We start from the raw sequence: 16,858 nt of genomic DNA on the forward strand, positions 1-16,858 counted from the left end.
ATGTATTTGATAACCATTTACCATTCAACAACTACCTTTACATTCCTGTTTTGATTACACCCAGTATGTTTTATTTTCAGGCTTGAATAAATATGTCTAAAGTGTGCTTTGATATTTTTAGAATTTATTTACACCTTTCCTGTTATATCATTTTATACTATCAAACAGTAACAGCAGCCAGGAAGTGGTAAAATGCTAATGTTAGCCTAAATGTTGTCTGATGGATTATATATTATTTACCTTATTTACTGATTTTCACTATACGTTGTCTCTCCAGTTGCTGATCAGTCAGGATGCAGTGAAATGAAAATGATTTGCCAGATTTTTTCTTGTTTAAAGGACTTGCTATCTGGAACACAGCACTACAGTGTTTGAGCTTCCCACCCTGAAGCGATGTCAGAGGACAATGGCAGCCATGTGAATAGGGTCTGTACACTGACATTGTATCTGCTCATCCTAAACTCCATTAGCTTGTATAGGCAGTTTCATTTGAGGGCCATAGCCTATTGTCATCCTATACTGCTCTTCTAGCCCCCATAGTCTAGGCCACTAGGTGGCAACCCCTCCTATGAGAAACCATTCCTGGATTATGTCCATTGACCTGTCTCACCAACATGGTTTCAATATGAAGTTGTGTGATTACCAGATTGCTTGCAATTCTTCAGGGTCATCAGCTGGGAACCCTATAAACTCAATTCAATTAAATTCAAAATACTTTATTTGTCCCCAAGGTGCAATTTAAGGCACGTGGAGTAGTTGTAACACAATACAAACAAGTCAGCACCTTAAGTATATAGTACAACAGTACTCAGACAAAAAAAACAAGATAGAATAAAATAGACTAAATAAACTAAAAGGTATTTACATGAGAACAGTACAAATCAACTACTCTACGAGCTAACAGGCCAACTGCACTAGCAGCAACCCCAAAGCATCACTAGTTACCATCATCAGCTAACAGCATGCTAGCTAACAACACCATAGATTTTTTTTTTTGGTTGAAAAACTATGAATGCAAAGTTGGTGCCTATTCAGTCTAATGAATCCACAGAATATGCATTAGTAGAGTTTCGCACACTGGCCCGACCCAAAATGGTTCCAGCTCTGCCCATAAATTTTACATTGTTGTCATGGATTTTTCGCTTTTTATGGCTTTGGAAAGTTTTACAAATACAAAAAACCTCCATAATACATGATAAGAAGAGTAATATTTGATCATGTTTTTACAGAAAAGTTTTGATTGATGGTGGTCTACAGGGAAAATGCTTTTAGAGTGGCTTCTAGGCAACACCATGTCAAGCTAAACAGCATGCTGCTCCCATGAAACGGTCATCTTCAACTACCATACTAAACTAACTGTCATGCTAGCCTGCTAAACTGCACAGCATGAGTCTCGAGCCATAAAAACCAACCAGCCAACAAACACTGCAGCTTACCAGCATGCAGGCATGACAGCATGTTACCATAGCCAACAAACAATTTTCTTCAGCTGACCCACTTTTGAAACAGAGCATACACATTGTCCTAACAACACCACCAGACAACATGCTAGCAGAAAAACACTAACACTATGATCCCATTATCAGCAGTAATGCTGCTCAGTCCATCAGTAAACCAACCAACCAACCAACCAACCAACCTCTTTAGCCACCAAACAGTAACATAAGGTGTATTAAATGTCCACATAGATTCTAGAAATGTTTTAAAAGAAAAAAAAGGAACAGCTTTCTACAGGTATATGTTAGCTTATAGTTATAAGTTAGGAAGAGAATACAGCTGTTTACGTCATCCACTGTCCACAGTTCATTCATAATTGATCATCTTACCCTACCATTATCTAGCTTTTGTTAGAGGCAGGGCTGACAGCTTTCACTGTGCTGTACAAACATGAAATACATGGTAGAATTATAAAATAGAATACTTAGTACCACTGTGAAATAGAGAGAGCAATAGAATAAGTCCCAACAGCTTTGGACAGACCTGTTATTATTGCTGCTGGGCATAAGCCTGAAGGGTTTGGTTTGGTCGCGTGTGTGTTTGTGAAATGGTGTGATATGCCCTTATATATATATATATATATATATATATATATATATATATATATATATATATATATATATATATATATATATATATATATATATATATGTTTAGTTGACTGCTGACTCCTCATCTCTCTTTCTTCTCTCTCTTGGATAGCAAGTAATCAACACTTACATCAGTTTGGAGAACTGACCTGCAGAAAGTTTAGTATATTCAAATTGAAATGGACATTTCATATCATTGGTGTTTTCAGGACCCACATATTGTCTCCACCCTTTACACCACTGTGCATGCATTCTAGACACACAGACTGACCTGCACTGCGACACACACACCTGGTGGAGACCTGCGTTCTATTGAGTGTACTCATCTAGTTTGCATTATTGACTGTTTTCCCTCCAATTAGGGCTTCCTAATTAAACAGAATATTTAAAAATAAATCACTGTATTATCTTGCACTGTTCCCAAGTGCCACAATAATTACTTAGGCAACCCTGATTGGTATTTTTAGGTCATCTTGCGGATCATGTGACTCTGGCAAATTCAGTTTTTGCAGCATCTGTTGTCTGTAGCTGTATGTAGTATTTCCAAAGCTAGGGGATATAACAACTACACCTCTTTGTAGTGTTCTGGGTTGACTATAACACTGACATTTGTTGGCATCACATGATCTGCAGTTCTGAATATGACCACTATGTGAAAACAACAGTGCAGCATAGTACTGTTGCTATGAGAATCAGCACACCTCTCGGGGACAACACACACAATTACAGGGCACTTGTAATCGGTTTTTTTCATTGAACTTTCTCTGAAGCAAGCCACAAGAACAAAAAGGACAGTTATTATGTGCTACTGGAATTTCATCTATTCAGTCTATTGCAGCGATTCTGACAAACTGTATTAACTGCACTCACAGCTAGCAGGTGCTCGCTACTCTGGGTGAAGGCAACAACAAAGATGATGATTATGATCGTGTCTGTGTTGCCACAAATTACACGATGACATCTCACCTGCTGCTGTGGAGGGCAGCTGAGGAGACTGTGCTGGAGTGTGATGCAGCATTGAAGAACAAGGAACAGAAGCAGGATTTAGTGAAATCAAGGACAGATCAGCAAAGCCAATGCTACACTTTCCAGTTTACAGAAATTCAATATTTAGGACTGTCAGGCGATTACAAATTGAATCTAATTAATTAGAAGCTTTGCGATTAATGAATCAAAATCAATTGCACATACCACTCTAATATTTCAGTGCAAATGCATTTTGTTAGATGGGTGAATTAATGAATAAATGGACATTTCAAACTTTGACAGGAGGTGATATTTTAAGTCTGAATACTTTTGTGCTGTTGCTCAGATGGAACAGATTACAGTAGAATCTGGGACTTCTAAATCATCACCAAGCCTGGCTGCAAGTCTTATAATAAAGGCTGATTTATAGTTGCACATAGACCCTATGTGGAGCGGACGGTGTATACTACGCAAGTGACCCATGACGTAGTGAGCATTTACACACATGCACTGGCGTGTCTACGTTGCTGCTCTTTTTAGGGGCAAACCACCGTTCATAAATCCACATCAGGCACAGCAGGTTATGGCGTAGTGCATGCACTGACATAGAAGCCACGTCGTACTGTAGGTATGGTGTCGATTCATTCAAGAATGAACCACATCCAATTCTTGGTTTGAGAAAGAATGCTAACAGTTATAAACTGGCTGGAGTGGGACTATAGCATTCAGAAGGCCTATGCTCAGCAGCATTTGGTCATCTGCCTCGGTCATGTTTCCAAAGCTGTTGATGAAAGGCCATCATAGAGCATGATTCACGTACGTTATTTTTTGAACTCATTATTGTCATTTTTTTTAATGAACATGTTATATTTTGCACCCCTAGTTATGATAGAGAAAATAATAGAAAGCCTTACTCTTCACATTGATAGGGTAATATTTTGAGTCATCAACGTCGAGATCATAAGATATTATGCAGTAGCTATAGCAACGCCTCTCTTCTTTCTAAAGAAATATTTGAATTAACACTATGGAGCTAACGTTTGCTCCTGCTAACGTTAGTCATGCTAACAGCTAACACATGAGCGCACCTCTCCAAGATTGGACAAGCGGCCTGAAGAGTAGATGGAATTACCTTCTGATGGTGAATGGAGCTGTGCAGAAAAACATTTACATCCTCTGAAATTGGCTGTGGGAACATTTGTGTGTCGCTGAGGGAGTATGAATTAGTTTGACATTTTAATAACCGTGATTAAGTTGTGAGTGCAGAGATGTGAATCAATATTGGTTTTTGGGTGTGATATTTTACTGAATTATGCACGTTTGTTTACTGAGATCTTCAAGTGACTGAGTAATTGCTGCAATATACTGCTGTCACATTTTGCTTTTAATTCAGCTCCTTCTGTTGCTTGACACTTGATTTTTGCCGAAGCCACATATCAGGAAAACATTTCTCAAAAAAAAACCAGAATTATTAAAAAATGAATTATAAACTACCTATGGAAATTACCGTAAAGGATACTGTAAATCTGAATCAGAAGCTAGAATAACCAAACTCATGAAAGAGACACAAATGCATTAAATGGCTGTTGGAGCCTCACTTACCATTAAAGCTTTAATCACCCCTTAAAACAAGCGAGGGCAGTATTTTGTGTGTGAACGCCTGGCAAAGCTGTAGGTCAGCAAAAACTAAGTGCATAATTAATGTAAAAGAAATACTGGCATTTATTAATAATACATTCAGTATCATGTATTCCTAGACCCAATCTGACTCATCTCTGCTGCTGACGCGGAAAAAAATAGCCTTCATCAACACATTCCCTGCAGACCACACAAACATCCTCTTCAGACAGATATAGCACATCATGAACATCTGATGTGCGAAGGCGTGATTACTACCTGGCCAACGGGTCTGTCAGGATCCAATCCAAGCAGCTTCTGGTTCCGCGTGTGATTTACGTTGATTTGATTGTTGGTAGTAGCACATTTGTTTGGTAATATGCACCCTAAAAGCATAATATCTCCTGAAATAACTATTGGTTGGGATCTACATTATGTCCAAAATTTGTGTCAAAATCTAGTTGCAAATGTTTTATTATTTCACAATAATCAAAATGTGTGTTTGCAATAAATTCCAGGTTGAAAACCACTGCATCACACGCTAGCTTACATACAATTAGTGCATAAATCTCAGTCATCTGAAGTTCACGTTTGATGCTTACACACCTCATTATAGTGTTGCACCATTGATAATATCAAGACTGAATATTTGAAGCTGTTTCAATACTTACATTATATGCTGTTGTAGACATAGAAAACACACCTTTTTATCTTTATCTTTTAACAAAAAAAAAAAAAAAAATCAAAAGCCCTGAATGTTGAATATCGATATTTACCTGATGAATGCATCATTAATATGAATGCTTTCACTACCGTCAGTTTGGAAGCCTAATTGACCTGTAAGGCCACAGACTGATGAAAAGGACAGCTGCATCTAACTCAAAACTAGGAGTTAGTCCAGGATGTCGCAGCACAGCAGAAACATCAGAAAGGTCGGACAGCTGTGTTTTTCTATGTTACTTACAGCTGAAAATAACAACATAATCTAACAAGTTTGCAGATAAAAAAAACTCTGCAATGCACATTATCTGCAGGTAAAAAAGCACAATTACCAAAATATTCCTTTTCTTTGCCGTGTTCTGTTTAGCATGCTATAAAACAGTTTCTTATCTAGATAGTACCCTGAGCATGCATTGTCTTATGGCCTCAATGAGTTCATTCGTCAGGCTCACACAGTGAGGAACCAGTACAGAGGAAATTCTAGAACAAGCAAAAAAACATTCAGTGGTGTGACTTCTCTCTGTTCTCTGTTTGGTCAAAACCTGTGCTTGGTATGCACCTGGGACTGAAGTAACGTTTTCTCTGGTCTCTACATATATAAACTGGTCCTCCCTGAGCCTGCCAACTCCCAGAATGAGGAAAGCAAGCCGATTCCTGCATGGTCTCTGCAGCCCACCCACTGGTAAAACAGCGCTCCTACAGGCTGTTCAGATTCTGCTCCTGTCGTTGCGTAACGAGTCATTTTCATAGGCCGACCTCCTCTGCGCGGTGACAGGAGATATCCGAGAGGTGAAGTTCGGTGTGTTCAGCGGTAAGCTAGCAGTGTTTTGCAATGTCGTCGCTCAGAGTTAGACACGCAAATTACTCCGTTGTTGGTTGTAAAAATCAACATCAGTGCCTGTATTCTGTCCCAGCTACAGAACAACAGAAGAGACAGTGGTTGCGTTTCATTTTTTCTGCGGTTCACGTTAGCTTGAATGTGTGTGCTAACCACTTCACATCGGACTGCTTCAGTAACGAGGGTCAGTACAAAGATGGCTTTGTCTCAACACTGACCCTCGGGAAAGGATCAGTACCAACCATACCGGACCCAGCAACTGCACTTGAGCCACAGGTAAGTTTCGCCACGTTAGGACAGTAGTTACAGTTGCCTACGAGTATGGTGACGTCAGCTGGAAACTGGCTAACTAGTTAGCTCCGCTTCGGTCCGCTATGCAATGGCGTTTGAAGCGAGTTTAAAGTTAGGAATATTACGAGGGAGCTTGGTTGTCATCTTAGACAGTCTGGAAACGTGCAGACTGGAAACAGAGACTGTGTGAACAGTGTCCAAGAGTTTGGAGACCGTGTTGGAGACAAACACAGCTTTCGCTAGCTGTTAGCCATTAGCTACATGGCAGTAACTGTAACAACACAAACGAACAAACTAACATTATTTAGACGCACTAACCATTGTGAAACGTCCTGCTGTAGCCGCAAAGTCTGTACCTCTTCAGGAGCCTCTCCTTCTGGGTCCGATTCTGGGTCAAACTGGTTCTGTTGAATGACAGCATCTGGGTGAGAGATAGCGATACATCCACCGTAAACATTAGCGCATGCTACAGCTAGCGTAAACAGCATCCTCTCTCTGAGAGGAACGTGTAGCAGGCAAGACGGGTGTTGACAGACGGAGCTCATTTAAAAGTGCAGGCACAGAAATAACCTGCTCTCAGTAGAGCGACTTTTAGTCAGCTGAAATTCAGGACCACAGATGGGTTTGGGGCAATGCATTTAGAATGCGTTGTTGTTAGACACCTGACACCTGCGTGAAATTTATGAAAAACAGTATAATAAGGGACCATTTAATAGATGTAATGTGTTAGTGTGTTGGACTGAGGTTAGCTGGATGACTGATGATTGCTTGTTGCTGATGGTCTGTATGTTTTAGGTGAGTTAATAATAATGTTGTTTAGTTTAAATGTGACGTGTCTTTGTTCGTTGGATTCAGCTGAAGTATTTCTCTTGTGTTTTTAGTCAGTCTTGTCATTGTACATGGTATAATGACACAATCAGCACCACGGACAGGGCTGAATTAATAGGAATCTTCCCAGGTTTTGCATTTGTCAGTACCAGACCAGGCTCATCAGTGAGTTGTTTCATGCTTTTTGACATGAGCACGACCTTTCGAATGTCAGCTTTGTCAGTTATGTTCTTCCACTGCTGCCACAGCTGTATCAAATTCATATCAGGTGCTGAAACCAGAGTATAAACACATGCAACTCTTAATTTGACCATGATAGGCATTATTTCCTTTGAACATTATGAAGATTTATAAAGCTATACCTTGATACTGCTAACACAACTGTTCGCTGTGTTCACAAGGGGCTGCAATGCAGATATTTATGACAATAATTTGCTATTTGAGCGACATTTGAAAAAAAAAAAAAGAATCTGCTTTGATAATACCTATATGAAATGTTTTTGCCCGTGAACTGAGATTTTACAACTGTAAATTTTATGTGCGCAAAGCCTGCAACACAACAGTGTCGAGGCCTGATTGATTCTTCTAATTAACACGGACATTACAGTACATACAGGATGGATTCTGTAGAATATAAACTGTTACTAGTGAAAGGCTTTTAGAAATATTGTTGCATTTATCAAATATTTTAGAATGGACTAGAAGTATTAACTGTAAAATGTGCATTCAAGTCATCTAGTCATTGATACTACAGCTTTACATTCTATCAATTCAGGCTTGAAAAAATAGACTTGATCCTGTGATGGAGATGAAAAATGTACTCACCATGTAATATTAATGGGGTGAGCTTCACAGATCAGATTGAACTCTGGTGGAAATATGACTTGTTTATTTGTGTGTACAGCAAAAGTTTTACTGCTGCTGGTGTTACTGAGGAGAGATGTCTGATGTGTCTGAAGTGTCTGAAGATATTAGATATAAGAAGCTACGTAACAGTTTGGCAACTGAGCACGTAATTGCTTGTCAAAACATCTAATCACCATCTAATCTGATAATTTTTTTTCATACATGATTAAATATGTAGATCAAACTGATAAGTGATAGCTGTCACTTTCATGACACTCATTTAGGAATATACTACTGTCGCCCAGAGGCTTGTTTCACATCGTGTTGGCCATTTACATTGTTCAGTTAGAGACAAAGCATTATAACCAGCTATTTAGAGATAAAATTAAGTATCACCAAATTATCATTGGAGTATTGGTAAAGCATTTTCACGAAAGGTGAGGCAGTGAAAACTATTTATAGCAGTGGAAACGATCCTGTCATGATAGGAACCAATGGGTCATGAAGGAATTTTACCGCGTTACTCACTAGATGGCAACATTGTCTTACTAAACACTGAACCATGAGTCGCCCCTGTTTCATGTGAAAGATGCTCTGGTTGTCCTCACGATGGTGAGATCTTACTCGTGGTTCTTTAGTGGGGAAGAAGAAACAGATTTGTACTTGTCACTTACATACAAAGTCTTGTATGTACATGGTGAGTCACCAGGAAATGCCCCAATGAGTCAACTTTCCACTAATAATGAAACCTCAATAGGTTGGATAAGAAGTAGATAATGATGGACCATTAACCATAGATTAAGTGGGCTACCTCACATGTCTGTGTTAAGCAAGATGAATCACCTCCTTCTGCTGCTGTCGTACGTCAAACATTTTCACAAGTACATTCAGTTCTTCTATATCCTGGTAAATGATCAGACGTGTCATGTCATTTCAAACCACAATACACTCCATTTACCGTCATGTCCTGCTTAAGGGTGCCTTCTTAGAACGACTAGTGATTGTATGTGGTTTGCATTGTAGCCAGGTTTTTTATTTTTTATCATTTAAGAATGAGACAGCCACAGCATGCAAGAGTAATTATGATTGTAACATTTTTGAACTATATACATGGACTGTGGTAAAACCTTGTGCAATCTCACATTTGTGGACTAAGGTTTAATATTTCTTTTTTATTTGTAAGCTCAAAGTTGCCTCATTTTACTGTAATGAATGCAGCCATTAAACAAGCACAACACTTTCTACCCACCACACTTACTACTTACCATGTGCCGTATCATGATATAATGATATCCCAAGTCAATGCAATTTAAAGTTTCATATCAGGATAATGATATATTATTGGTATATTGCCCAGCCTAACATGGGAAGATAACATATGTATCTGTTTGGTTTAGTTTCAATTTTTAGTTTTCAGCTGATGAAGATAAAAGAGATGAAAACAATGAAAACCAAACAAAACAAGAAAGTCCCAAACACAGTTTTAAGTTACTAGCTCTTGCATAGCATGCAAAAACTCCCACCTTTTATGGTTCTTTTTGTTAAAATATTCACTCAAATAGAAAACTCGTTGTTGCACTTGTCATTCTAAAATTGTCCTGATGTGTTTGTAAGTAAGAGGGAGTTTACAAACATGCATACAAACCTAACATAGACTGTCTTGTTTGGCCTAAATCATCTGGACCACCATGATTTTTTATTCAGTATCATTACCCATCTTAAAAATGTAAAAACATAACATTTTGCTCTACATCCTTGGAAGACGAAAGACACTTATAAACATTGTGTCCAATAGAGGGCAGACAAGTGCTACACATGTCATCACTGAGAGTTTCACTGTGCTCATTTTACTCACACAGACTACATTGTTTTTATAAGATGAATTCAGCTTTGCATATCCAATAATTGTGTATATATGTTTATCTTCAAGAACACTGTGTGCGGATATTAGAATTCATACTGTAAATGTTATTAATTGGTATGCTGTGGTCTTCAGAGTCTAACTGTGTCTCCTTACACGTGACCTAAACTGGAATAGGTAATATTGTGATTTCCCAATAAACACAATGATCCTAAATCCAATTAGTCGCCATTCTGCTTTGCACAAGTTCATCTCTGCCACATCCAGCTCACCTTTCCAGGTCCCCGTACTCCAGAACAGTGGGGATTAATTATTCAGCTACAATTAGCGTGATGTCAATAGTAATTGCCACCAGTGCAGTGCTCCTCTGACATTGAGGCGCCCTGTTGTGAGACCAAGATTACGCTTCTCTCATGTTAAAATTCCCCATTTCAATCAAGTTACTGTATGTGTTCAAGCTCCTGCACGAGAACACACTCAGAGACCCAACCCCACACACACACACATACACACCAACCCACCCACCCAGGGGCAGGCACGCATGACTGCACTCAAATAACCGACACTAATGTTCACATAGGTACACACACTCAGAACACACACGCAAGTGTTTTCCGTTAAATTTGAGGAGAACGACTAAAATAAAGATAAGTGTAGCATATTTTTTCCTTTTAACATTTTTAATGTTTATTAATAGCCACACATTTACTATTCTGCTCGCTTGCGACTGGTACCTGGTCGGAGTTTATGAATAGACTGAAAGATGCTACTGCTGTTGTTGACATGAATTAAAATGGCATGCCAAGAAACTCCAAAAAAAAACAGTGAACCTAAACTAACCATCTGCAGGGTCACACTGTCACTGCTCATATGTTCAGGTTGCTAAACTACATTAGAATTATAACATTGGTGCATATTACACTTATTTTATGTGTTAACTTACAACAACTGTTACTGTGTCAGCGGTTCATGACAGCTGAGCACCTCGGATGTTGTCTGACTAGAGCTTTTGGGGAAAAAAACCTGGCAATATGTGTTTTTAGACAATATGTAAAGTCTTGATGTGAACACAGAAATGAAAAGGAGAAAGCACCCAAAAGAATAATATTGGTTAGTGAAAATAGATGTATGTTGGTGTACGATCGTGTGGTTGAGTACATATAGAGATGTCTTTACTTTTGAGATGATACGTTTTATAATCTCACCCTCTTTTTCTCTATTCTTCCTCTGTGTAACTTAATTCCACCACTCCCACATGCCTAACCTACTAGACTTGGTGATACAGGGACTGCTGCCTTGTTTCCATTGATTTCAAAATTAATTTCATTTTGAGTTAGAGGATGATGAATCTCATTACAATTCTTTACACATGCTTGGTTGGCTTAACTATTGAACTTCTGTTATCACGGCCAATTTGGTTCAGCTAGCCAGGGGAAAAAAAAAATCGTAGACTGTGTGTATGGAGGTGTAATAATGTTGATGAATTTGAACTGATAACATGTTAACTCTGTTAAAAACTTGCATTGCTTCTGGTCTCTTTCCAACTTACTGTAAATGGTGCAATGTGGTGTGTGCTGAAGATTTGTGGGCTAAGCTTTTGATGTTTATGCCCGGTCTGTACTGTGTGGTGAAACATCTCACTATGGGGCCCAGAGTATTGATGGCGGTGATAAAGACATGTAATAATGTCATAAAGCCAGAGAAGACAAGGAGCTGTAAGTGGAGATTGGCTGAACAGTGTAACCAGTAATCAGTCAGCGGGGTGAAAAATGACAGGGCCAATGTGTGTAGACAGAAATGGGGAATAAAACATGGGGCTCATGAAGGCTGAACGGACTTGAGCGGGGTAGAGGGCGGGGGAGTAGAGGTGACCTGCTCTTAGAGGGGACAGTCCTGTCGCATTCCCTGATTACAACCAATAGGTCTCAATTTCACATGACAACACCAACTACTCATTTGGGGCAGCGTCTGTATTATAGAGCTTGGAGGAGCGAGGGGAGGTGAGGTTAATGTCCCATTGGGATTGTAATACCTTCCTAAAAGACTAACCTCTGTGGCGAAGAACATTTTTTTTTTGCGCCAGCACTTTTCCTTACCTGCTGTACAACTCTGAATCTGCACCTTGTCTTTCTTTCAAGCTGGTTGAAATGAAAGATGTTGATAAAGAAATGTTTATTCATTTAATTATATTGATCCAGATGTCTTTGCTGTAGATAAATTATTACTTTATTATTTTGTAATTGTGAGATTAATAAGAGGGGTGACTAAACTTGTTTACTGAGATTAACACACATTTTCACTCAGTTTTGAGTGGCAGAGCTCCTGATGCAGTGTGACAGCGTGGCCTGTAGTTTGAAGAGGCGTAAACAGCTGAGTTCATCAGCAATGCAAAGGATCAGCGAGTTTGAGAAAGTGGACAAAACGGTCTAGCTGCTAATAATACTTTCCTGAAAGTAATAAGCCACAATAAGACGTCTGAACAAACACAATGACGTACTTAAGATGCGCTGTCTTGCAAACAAATGATGATGCAGTCACCTGTGGCAATATCACTGTCCTGTCTGGTCTGCTCTTCGCTGACCTGTAAGCAAAAGTCTAGACAGGAGGAACCCGCCAGCAAGTTGTTGACATCAATATGGATGTGACTCCTCTCATCACGATTATTAATTGAGTATGGTGGCTCAGGTTAGCAGGATAATGGTGGATGGCAATCACTGATAACAGAGCCACGTGTGCATTTGTGCTATCCTGCGTTGAGGTCTGTGGATTACCCCGAGCGCTGGTTTTCAAAACTATGAAACGTTCCTCCTCAGGGTGTGTGAAAGAGCTGCACGGGATGGTGCAGTGGCAGATACGAGAGGCGGAGCTGGTGTGTGAGTTTACAGGGAGAGGTAAAAACAGCAGGAAGTTAGTGACTGTGGTTTGTCTGCTTATTTGACCCACTTATCAACGCAGCTACAGCAAAGAGGCAATTAAGGTACACAACCTTTTTCTTTACTTCTCTGAAACACAACTCATTGTCATGAATCAAATTTGAACGCGCAGACGTGATACACATATTTTGAGTCTGTGTGTGTTTTTAACGGATATTGCCTTTTATATCCGTCAAAGATGAACGTCCAGGAATCTGCTTACAAGCATTTGTTTAAGAACCGATTTGAGAATCATAACATTTTTAAGTTTTCTGCAGCATCAAAGAAATTCAGTACACTACAAACTACAGCTGCTAAAGGCTGATTTGGCATTCTTTGAATGGTTACAGCTTGCTAAAATATTAACGTTCCAGTGTGTGATTAATGAGGATTTAGGCTGATCAATGATCCTTTGGTAGAAATATATATAAAGTTAATTATAAACTTTTGTGCATCTATTTGTGCATTATAACCCGAAAAAGGATTGTTGTCTTTTCAGGATGCTGTTATATTTGAAGAGGGAGTGGGTCCTCTTCCAAGAAGCCCACCATCTTTCTACAGCAGTCTAGAAGGGACAAACTAAACATCGGTGCTAGAGAGGGCCTTTCCTGTTTTTTGCATTATTTTAGCGGGCCACTAGAGGGAGGATGAAATGAGGGGTATTCAGTTGGTTGCAACCTGCAACCTCACTACTAGATGCCACTAAATCCTATACACTTGAGCTTTAGACAGATACCATCTAAAAAATGGGATTGAAGTTGCAGCCCCAAGTGTCACTGTGGGCTGCATATTGCACTGCTGCAAAATAAACAGCAACTTTGTGTATAACTTTAGGACAAATCAGAAAATATTTTTTGGAATTTAAGTAAACTGACCTAATTTACATCATAGATATTAGTTTTTATCAATTGCAGTGCATCTGAGATCCTCATTAAGGCCTCTGGTCACTAAGGGTGAAGCTTTTTCTAGATTTGATACAAGGCCATACGACACTTGAAATGAAAATGGACTTCCAGTCTTGTCCTCCAGCTTCAGCAACTCAGGTCTGCCAAGTTAGTGTCTCTTCTTAAAACTCACTTTTAGTTGAAGCCTTTCCCCAAACTTCCTTTCCTCTCCATTTTTTAATTATTATACTATATCTTATCTTATTGTAAGTTCTCGATGCAAAATTTCAAGTGTCTGGTGCTGCTAAACATTCACTGCCATCGCACTGTGCACAACGTAACTTATCCCAGGCTGATTTGATTAATCATATTACTTTGCTTATGTGTTAAACCCTGGTCTGATTGATGCAGTTGATCAGGCGGTTTGCACTTGTTCTTCCTGGGAAAATGCTTGTGTTGGACTCAGGTTTTCGAAGTTGAACAGTTATTGGACTTCACAGGCAATTTCACTGAAACCACTCTTTCTGCACTTGTACCCCCCACCCTCTCACCCCCACTCAAGTTTTATGCAGATAAGACTGAAGGCTTTCCCCTCCCAGAGCTGGGCGGGTGCCCAGTATGCAGGAGTTTATCTGGCACACGTGTCCCTCCCTCCATATTTCACTTCTGGTTCTACTCTCTCTTTCTGATAGCTTTATCACTGCGGAGGGGTCAGATGCTGACACCAGCATAAGGGCCGCTTAAATCGCTCTAAACAACATCTATCATGGACCCTATAAAATAAGCTTCATGGCACGCACAATACTCTGGCCTCGTGCTTGAGAATGCTCGTCCATCATATGGCTGCTTGACTCCAGGAAGCCTTTTTTGATGATATGTACAGGATTCAGAAGTGGGAGGTTCTGATTTGGCCCTAATCAGTCTTTATGAGTAATTTCAGATTATAGACTGCATGGGAGATCTATCGTTCTTCAGGAGAGACAGGTAGGCTGTTTTGGAGGTGATGAATGGCACTAGCCTACAGTTCTATTTATTGATCGGGATGAAGCTTGATATCAGACCCTTTTGGAAAGAAAATCATAGAAAGGCAGTGATTGTTGTTCCTAAATGTCAAAGACATGGCAGTGGAAAGGCACTAGGTGCAAACGGGAGGGCAGACGGGCACTAATTGACTTTGATTATTGGCCTAATATTATGACATGCTGACAGGCTGCTTATAACGTCTTAGAAAAGCCAAAACAAATGGGAAGCAGGTGCCTGAATGGAGAGAGAAGACGCTGTTATGGCCCTTAAATCACAACAATCCTGCAGGCTGTTCGGCAACCACTAGATTAATAGCTGGATGCTAACAGATTGCAGCAAATTGTTAGTCCTCTGAGGTCAAAAAACGAAAAGAAAAATGAACATGTAATAAAAAGGGAAAAGCAGCTTTCTGTGCTGTGACTAATTTTCCTGTTTTGACAGTCTCAATGTGTAAAACAAATGTTAGTATAGCTAATTCATCAGGGCTATTTTGACTGGCTTACATAATTAAACATTTCAGATAACCGTAGCAGCCGTTTCTTTTGGTTTTCTTCTCCTATTAACAGCTTTTACTATGGTTTGTTCACTCCTGTGGCAACAGTGTTTTAAGCTTTCCAGCGTTAAGTGACTATTCTTTGGAGCAGCCCATCACTTCGCTGATTAAACACAGGCATTTGGCAGGATAGAAGCGCCACTCATTACAGGAGATACATCATTGAAATTAAAAGTGAAAATGTCCAGAATTTGATGAATAGGCATATCAATATATTCAGATTGCGATTTAATGTGATAGATGTTAGACACTGTTAAGCTGATAGATGTGACTGTAAATGATAAGTGAATTTAATACGATTGTGTGATATCAGCAATGTACATTGCGCTGATGTTTATTGTGAACAAATAATATTCATGCTTTTTAGTGAGCAAGTGTCTGCGCTTGTGCTTTATATGGTGTTCGTCTCCTTTCATAGTTTTGTTTTGTGACTGTGACTGTCTAAATGTGTAATTATGGAACAGTTACAGTGGTTAAGTGAATAACTGTCAGGCAAAGTAAGATATCCAAAAAAAAAAATCAAGGCAAATACTTTGACTGCCACATTTCAAGAGCAACAGCTGTTACAGCTCACCCTCATGTGTCTCTTTACTCTCGTGGCCTGTCTGAGGTTACGGGGATAAGACGGGCGTCTCTGAATGCAAATCTTAAGTAGACGAGCAAAATGGGCCTGGAGGAGCCAAAAAGAGAACAATCAATGACCCAGAAAAGAGAAATTATTGTTCAAGCCCATCACTTAATTTCTTTAAAAGCCTATTGAGAAGTCAGAACCGCTCAATGTGCATCCACTAAAGTTAACACTCTCGGTATGCCATACAATTTAATTATTAAGACATGATTCATTCAGTGAGTGGTCACCCATTCGATGGGACCATTTATGGGCCAGCGTATTCTTTACAGCTCAAGAATCCTCTTTTTGGTCAGTAATCACTGAACTGTACAAATGTAATTTAGATACTTGATTGAGGAAGAGATTTTGCTAATTAAGAGTTTTTGTAGAGTGCATAATCATTTTGGCTGGCTATTCATCAGGAACAATGTGATGATTAGCCCTTGTGGCAGACTAAGTGCTGCTTATCTGCTGGAAAGAAAAGTAAAGTGTCTCATCTTAAAGGATCCTTTAGCATATACAATACCTAATCAGGGTATGTGAGCCCAAGGAGTGCTCTTTTTTTTCCTGGGCAAACTGCATAATCAAATCGCATCAAAAACAAAATGTACACAGTACATTAAATCGAATGTACGACTCTTCCAAACTCCTTGGGCCAGATGTATAAATGATTCATATGCACATAAACCATGCATATACTATTCCCGCACATAAAACGGTGTAAATAAAAACGATAACATGGTGAGAAGGAACAAACACATACTTCATACTGTACATTCACATGTATGAGCATGCTCTGGAGTGTGATACTGAAGACGCACT

At 39.4% G+C, this 16,858-nt stretch overlaps 1 protein-coding gene and 1 long non-coding RNA gene across 4 annotated transcripts in view; one reads left to right on the top strand and one right to left on the bottom strand.

Annotated features, from left to right (window-relative positions):
• LOC119018259 (chromodomain Y-like protein 2) overlaps positions 1–7,040 on the bottom strand; it is a 47,018-nt gene extending 39,978 nt beyond the window's left edge. Inside the window, exon 1 of one of the 2 annotated variants that reach the window (XM_037095778.1) lies at positions 6,876–7,040. In XM_037095778.1, the coding sequence (XP_036951673.1) occupies positions 6,876–7,007 (132 nt within the window). In that variant the 5' untranslated portion in view covers positions 7,008–7,040. Of the gene's footprint in view, positions 1–6,837 lie in introns of both variants that reach the window. The other variant, XM_037095781.1, reaches the window with a different exon arrangement.
• LOC119018265 lies at positions 6,144–15,570 on the top strand. 2 transcript variants are annotated; one of them, XR_005074698.1, is made up of 4 exons: positions 6,144–6,201; positions 6,305–6,504; positions 12,868–13,031; positions 13,466–15,570. It is a non-coding gene; the product is annotated as an uncharacterized LOC119018265 (long non-coding RNA). The 2 variants fall into 2 exon arrangements; XR_005074697.1 differs by lacking the exon at positions 6,144–6,201 and having other exon boundaries at positions 6,247–6,504.
• The last annotated feature ends 1,288 nt before the right edge of the window (positions 15,571–16,858 follow it).

Source organism: Acanthopagrus latus, chromosome 4, assembly GCF_904848185.1.
Source record: "Acanthopagrus latus isolate v.2019 chromosome 4, fAcaLat1.1, whole genome shotgun sequence".
Classification (NCBI taxonomy): domain Eukaryota; kingdom Metazoa; phylum Chordata; class Actinopteri; order Spariformes; family Sparidae; genus Acanthopagrus; species Acanthopagrus latus.